This window comes from Nematolebias whitei, chromosome 11, assembly GCF_014905685.2.
Source record: "Nematolebias whitei isolate Nwh7 chromosome 11, NemWhi1, whole genome shotgun sequence".
Taxonomy (NCBI): domain Eukaryota; kingdom Metazoa; phylum Chordata; class Actinopteri; order Cyprinodontiformes; family Rivulidae; genus Nematolebias; species Nematolebias whitei.
In genome coordinates this window covers 1,371,097-1,377,945 of record NC_056508.1, presented here as the reverse complement: position 1 = coordinate 1,377,945, position 6,849 = coordinate 1,371,097, and the positions used below count along the sequence as shown (strand labels likewise).

Here is a 6,849-nt window from a genome sequence, read left to right as displayed (position 1 = left end):
GGGGAGGCCACACCTAGTCTGTATGGTTTACCTAAAATCCACAAACAAGGTGTACCTTTAAGACCTATTGTTAGCATGATTAACTCTGTCACTTACAATGTTTCCAAATATCTGGCGTCTGTACTCATCCCTTTAGTTGGCAGCTCAGAACACCAAATACAGAAAACCATGGACTTTGTGGACAAGGTGAGGGAGGTCATCATGGAGACTGATGAAACAATGGTCTCTTTTGATGTCACATCACTCTTTACGTGCATTCCTGTTGATGATGCAGTAGAGGTGGTCAGTTTAAAATTAAAATCAGACACCACTCTGAGCAGCAGGACCACGCTTTCCACAGAACAACTGTGTCAACTCTTGAAACTGTGCCTGCAGTCAACCTACTTCACATATGGCGAGCAATATTATAGGCAGAAACATGGGTGTGCTATGGGGTCTCCAGTTTCTCCTATTGTTGCCAACCTGTACATGGAGGAGGTAGAAAAGAGAGCCTTGACGTCCTTTTCAGGGACACCACCAAGTCATTGGTTCAGGTATGTTGACGACACCTGGGTTAAAATCAAATCTCAGGAAGTCCAACATTTTACTGACCACATCAACTCTGTGGATAAATACATCAAGTTCACACGAGAAGATGTAAAAAATGGCAGGTTGGCTTTCTTGGACTGTGAGGTCTCAGTCTATAATAGAGGGCATTTGCAATCTGAGGTGTACCGCAAACCCACCCACACAGACCAGTATTTGCAGTTTGACTCCCATCACCCTTTGGAGCACAAGTTAGGAGTCATCAGGACTCTGTACCACAGAGCAGACAGCGTCCCCACTAGCTCAGGAGCCAGGCAGAAGGAGAAATCCCACACAAGACAGGCTCTAGAGCAATGTGGATATCCTAACTGGGCCTTCCTGAAAGCAGAGAAGAAACCCAAACAGGACTCCAGTCAGCCAACAGGTGAAAAGGAGGAACCCAGACCCAGACCAGTGGTCATTCCATATGTTGAGGGAATATCAGAGAAACTGAGACGTTTATTTTCTAAACACAACGTCCCAGTGGCTTTTAAACCCCAAAATACATTACGGCAAAGACTGGTTCATCCCAAAGATCCAGTCCCCTGGCACAAACAGAGTAATGTTGTGTATGCTGTTCAGTGTCAGGAGGGTGATCAGTCTTACATCGGGGAAACTAAACAGCCACTGGCCAAAAGGATGGCCCAGCACAGAAGATCAACATCATCAGGCCAGGACTCTGCGGTCTACACTCATCTCCAGGCCAGAGGTCACTCTTTCAGGGATGAAGATGTTCACATCCTGGACAGAGAGGAACGATGGTTTGAGAGAGGAGTAAAGGAGGCCATCTTTGTGAAAAGAAACCGTCCATCATTAAACAGGGGTGGAGCCTCCAGGTTCAACTGTCCCCCTCTTACAATGCTGTGATTGCTAGTATCACTCAGCCCTCTGTGAACAGTAAACAGCCATCAGTGTGCTAATGATCCATTGTTAGGCTGATGGTCCTTCTTGAGCATGTGAGCAGCTGGTTCTGGTTGTCAGCAGCAAAACTGGTTGATCCACTCTGAGAAGGTGCTATTTAAGAGACTGAGCTGAATACAGCACCTCAGACTGAAGAAGTCTTTCAGATGAGAGACGAAACTTTTCCACATTTTTTTTGTTTTGTTTTGTTTTTTGAATGTCAAGAGGACCAGATTTACTTTTTTAGATTTTTCTACCTGGATTATTGAGCATGCATCAGGATAAATCCAAACAACAGATCAGCATAACCAAGACAAATCATAACCCCAGGAAGACCAGCAAGCAAGGAGAGAGGACAGGCCTAATGTCCTTCTCCTTGAGCAACACAACACCTCTTTCTTTACACTGGGCTGAGCCAGCAACTCAGGTGTTCCTAATAATTACCTTCTGCACTCTGCTCAACAGAGCCATCCCCGCAGCAGCTCAGTCAGTCACCTGACAGGGTCGTCACAATAAATACTAATTTTATTTTCAGCTGCTCCCTTCTACAGAGGTCGCCACAGTCAACTAAGTTGCACAAAGACTTGGCAATTATTTTTATGCCCTTGCCCTTCCTGATGCAACCACAGACCACCGATCTACCACAGCCTCTGTGTGGAGCAGAGAGCTGCTATCTAGGGCACCCAGGGGAGCAGGTCGTGGGGGTTAAGGGCCTTGCTCAATGGCCAAGAGTGAAACAAATGAGGGTGGATGCAGGTGTGGGTGTTCCACCTTTCCCACCCACATTTTATGATGTTGTCGGTACGAAGAGTTGAACCGGTGACCTTCCAATCACAGGCCCACTTTCTTTAACCTCTATGCCACCAATCCCACAATAAATAGTAATCAATTGTAAAAATACATCCAGTGATTAATTTTTGAGTTTCAGAATTTAATTTATTGGTTTATCAGACATTTTGCTAACAAACAAAATTGACTCTAATAGTTGATTGCATTGTTTTAAAACTAAAGGAGTAACCAGTTTGAGATAGAAGTATGTTTTTAATTTATTAACATTTATTTAACCAGACAAATCCCATTGAGATCACAGATCTCTTTTGCAAGGGAGGCCTGGGCCTGAAGGCAGCCTAACATGCATGTTTTTGGTCTGTGTGAGGAAACCAGAGTACCCGGAGAAAACCCACGCAAGCACGAGAAGAACATGCAAACTCCACAGAGAAAGACCTCAGGTCCAGCCGGGGATTGAACCCAGGACCTTCTTGCTGTGAGGCAGCAGTGCTAACCACTGAGCCATCGTGCTGCCAATGAGTCTCGGCTCCTCTAAATATTAGCTGTAATGTTACCTGAGGTACAGTCACTGTTGTGTTTGCAGAGGCTGCTCAACTGTGGCAACTTAATTTGTGTTGACTTTAAAAGTTGATGACCATGTACACTGAATTATTACTTTCAGAGACCTTCATTACTATCCACCCATCTTTCCATTCATCCATCCATCCATGCATCCACCACCCCCTGTCAGACACACACAAAGACACAGACCAAATAATTTTTCCCTATTGCCCTCAAGTGATAATGGAGATGATAACTAAGTAGTGCCGTGTGTGTTTTAGGAGAAACTGAGAGACAATGTAACCTCCTTGGTGGCTTTCCGTGACAATGTCCAGTCTGTTGTCAATGAGCTGGAGGAGATGTGCAGAAACACAGAGGTATGGGAATGTTAAACTCACTAAACACAGTCCAACATGTTTCACAGATTTAACACATTCATTTATTTCTGTAAAACATAATTAGGAGCAATTAGCATCTTATCAATTTCTGTCAATCTGGTGTTTTGGTGCAGTAGCACATTTAATATGTGCAGGAAAAAAGGCCCAAGCATCTGAACTGGGGCTGTTATAGAGTTGTATGCATGCTCTACCCGGGTCATTGTGGAAATTTTGTGGGAGGAATTGGCAGAAACCAAATGTCAAAGCACATCTTCCACGTGGTTATGGTTAGTTGGAGTTAGGGTGGAAGTGTGAGGAGAGATAGCTCTCGCACCTAGAGTTGTGCAGAATGATTTCAATACCTGAGATATCCGTTCAGGTCCTCAGTCAGATGCAATGTCCTGGAGAATTCCATGGATGCAAAACATACTGAAAACCATCAGCTGAGCTGTTTCCACAACTGAAGCTAGTTTGGATAAAGGAATGTAAGGTCTTTGAGAAATGCTCCACAATGGTGAGGATGATGATGTTTTCATCTAAGGGTGGTAGACCTGTAATGATATCTAATTAGATGTAGGATCAAGTTCATCCTGGGACTAGCAAAGGTTGAAGGAGATCTGAGGAGGGTCAATTGTTGGACTTGTTTTGATCACAAACAGAACCTCATGAACTCCAATTATTTTTGTTCATAGATGGCCAACAAAATGTATGTTGTAGGAATGAGAGAGCACAACTTATCTATGGGGGGCAGGTGACCTTGGTTGTGTGAACCCCAGGCAGCACTCTGGAAGGGACAGTGGTCAGGACAGAAAGCCAACTAGGAGATGAGTGGGTCGGGTTCAGTGGCATGTGCTTGCTGGGCGGCATCCTCAATTTCCTACAGTAATTTTCTTATGATGCAGCTGGGAGGAAGAATGGAGTCAGAGGCTTTGGTTTCATTTCAGATGAAGAATTCAGGTTAATTTTGGTTGCAGCAACTTGAATGTAACTTTAAATTAATCTCCCATAGAAGTTGGCAAATCCCAGAAACTGTTGTAATTGTTTGCGATTGAAGGGTGCTGACAATTCTGCCACTGCTTTTACATTTTCTGGGTATGTTTTTATCTGCTAACTTTCAAATGTTTAACACAGGACTGAAATGGAGGTGACACATTTTTTGACTTTCACAAATAGTCTATTATCCAGGAGGTGCTGTAGGACATGCAACCCCACCTGCCAGTCTGTATCAACTGTTCCACATTCTTCTTTGTGACTCATTTTGCCAGCATGGGTCACATTATTATGGTCATTTATAAACACAAATGCTGCTGTTACTAATTCTGTTTAGTTTTCTCTGACCGTTTAGTGAATTATTGATTTTGCATGCATAGTTCAAAATATTTTGCTTTTTACAGTCCACGTTCATATGTCAGAATTTTGTTTGTGATATGTCCTGCCTGAAAGATTAAATAAATAGATCAAATGTTTTAGATAAGGTTCACATTTTTGTACAGAGTTTGTAAAGCTTTAACTCTGTCACAGTGAAAATGTCTGCCATATTATCTTAAAACTGAAAAGTCATCATATCTTTGGTTCGAATTTCTTCTACCCCCACAGGAAAACTATAGGACTCAGAAACAGAGTGTGTGTGACAAATTCAGCAACATGCTTTCTATTCTGGAGCACCAACACAAGGTAAGAGTTTTTTTTTTCTTTGATTAATTGTCATAGCCACTGCTTTGACTCCTTTAAGAACACTTAAGAACTTAACCAACTTCAGGGACATTTTTGCTGTCATCTAAAGACTTGTACAGAAATATTCAAATAAGACATTACATTACATCACAAAGGAAAGGAGATGGTGAGAAAAAATCTAAATAGTATAGAGTAGTCTCTCATAACTATTGCAGAAAACCACCTACCCATTAAAAATCATGTTTCTGTGGAGGCGCAACTTGGCGGCAGATCAGTGAACTGTGTTTTGCTAGGCTACCATCAGCCCCATTGAAAAATTGACTTTTATAATTATATCCTCGCTACCTCCACACTGGATTCTGCCTCTGAAATTGGTATCACTTCATGATTGACTTGACCGAGCTGTGATATGGCCACTAAGCTAAAGAAATAGAAGGCAGGGATGTCTTCACTTGCACAGTCTGTCGTCACATCTGCAGCCTCTGTCTGCCATGATGGAGAGGTGGGTGTATCTGCAGGTGTGATGACCCCACCCTCGCCGGGCTCTGAAGAGACAATCAAGTAGGCTCTGAAGTCAAACATTTTGGCTTCAATTAAATCTGAAGTGACAACAATAACAAGGATGGACAAACAAAGTCCATGCTCGATAATCCAGGTATACAATCCAACAATTTTCAGTCAGGTCATCTGGACAGTTTCTTTTTTTTTTTGTGCTGAAACATTTCACCTTCCATCCAGAAGGCTTCATCAGTCAAGGAAACACACAACACAAAACTGATTTTCCCCCCAACAGCTTATGCCAATGTAAATGGTAAATGGACTGTACTTATATAGCTCCTTTCTATCTTCATATCCTGATGCATGCTCAATAATGCAGGTAGAAAAATCCAAAAAAGTTCAATCTGGTCCTCTGGACATTCAAAAAAACAAAAAACAAAACAAAGCAAAAAAATCTAGAAACGTTTCGTCTCTCATCCAAGAGACTTCCTCAGTCTGAGGTGCTGTTTTCAGCTCAGTCTCTTAAATAGCACCTTCACAGAGTGGATCAACCAGTTTGCTGCTGACAACCAAAACCAGCTGATCACATGCTCAAGAAGGACCATCAGCCTAACAATGGATCATTAGCACCTGATGGCTGTTTACTGTTCACAGAGGGCTGAGTGATACTAGCAATCACAGCATTGTAAGAGGGGGACAGTTGAACCCGGAGGCTCCACCCCTGTTTAATGATGGACAATTTCTTTTCACAAAGATGGCCTCCTTTACTCCTCTCTCAAACCATCGTTCCTCTCTGTCCAGGATGTGAACATCTTCATCCTTGAAAGAGTGACCGCTGGCCTGGAGATGAGTGTAGATCTCAGAATCCTGGCCTGATGATGTTGATCTTCTGTGCTGGGCCATCCTTTTGGCCAGTGGCTGTTTAGTTTCCCCGATGTAAGACTGACCACAGCCCTCCTGACACTGAACAGCATACACAACATTACTCTGTTTGTGCCGGGGGACTGGATCTTTGGGATGAACCAGTTTTTGCCGTAATGTATTTTGGGGTTTAAAAGCCACTGGGACGTTATGTTTAGAAAATAAACGTCTCAGTTTCTCTGATACTCCCTCAACATACGGAATGACCACTGGTCTGGGTCTGGGTTCCTCCTTTTCACCTGTTGGCTGACTGGAGTCCTGTTTGGGTTTCTTCTCTGCTTTCAGGAAGGCCCAGTTAGGATATCCACATTGCTCTAGAGCCTGTCTTGTGTGGGATTTCTCCTTCTGCCTGGCTCCCGAGCTAGTGGGGATGCTGTCTGCTCTGTGATACAGAGTCCTGATGACTCCTAACTTGTGCTCCAAAGGGTGATGGGAGTCAAACTGCAAATACTGGTCTGTGTGGGTGGGTTTGCGGTACACCTCGGTTTGCAAATGTCCTCTATCAGAGACTGAGACCTCACAGTCCAAGAAAGCCAACTTGCCATTTTTTACATCTTCTCGTGTGAACTTGATGTATTTATCCACA

The 6,849-nt window shown here is 43.3% G+C and overlaps 1 protein-coding gene across 1 annotated transcript in view; it reads left to right on the top strand.

The window, feature by feature from the left end:
• The first annotated feature begins 168 nt into the window (after nucleotides 1-168).
• Nucleotides 169-6,849, top strand: part of LOC119416585 (tripartite motif-containing protein 55-like) — a 95,757-nt gene continuing 89,076 nt past the window's right edge. Inside the window, exons 1-3 of the mRNA XM_037683775.1 lie at nucleotides 169-186; nucleotides 3,075-3,170; nucleotides 4,767-4,844. Of these exons, the coding sequence (XP_037539703.1) occupies nucleotides 169-186; nucleotides 3,075-3,170; nucleotides 4,767-4,844 (192 nt within the window). The remainder of the gene's footprint in view (nucleotides 187-3,074; nucleotides 3,171-4,766; nucleotides 4,845-6,849) is intronic.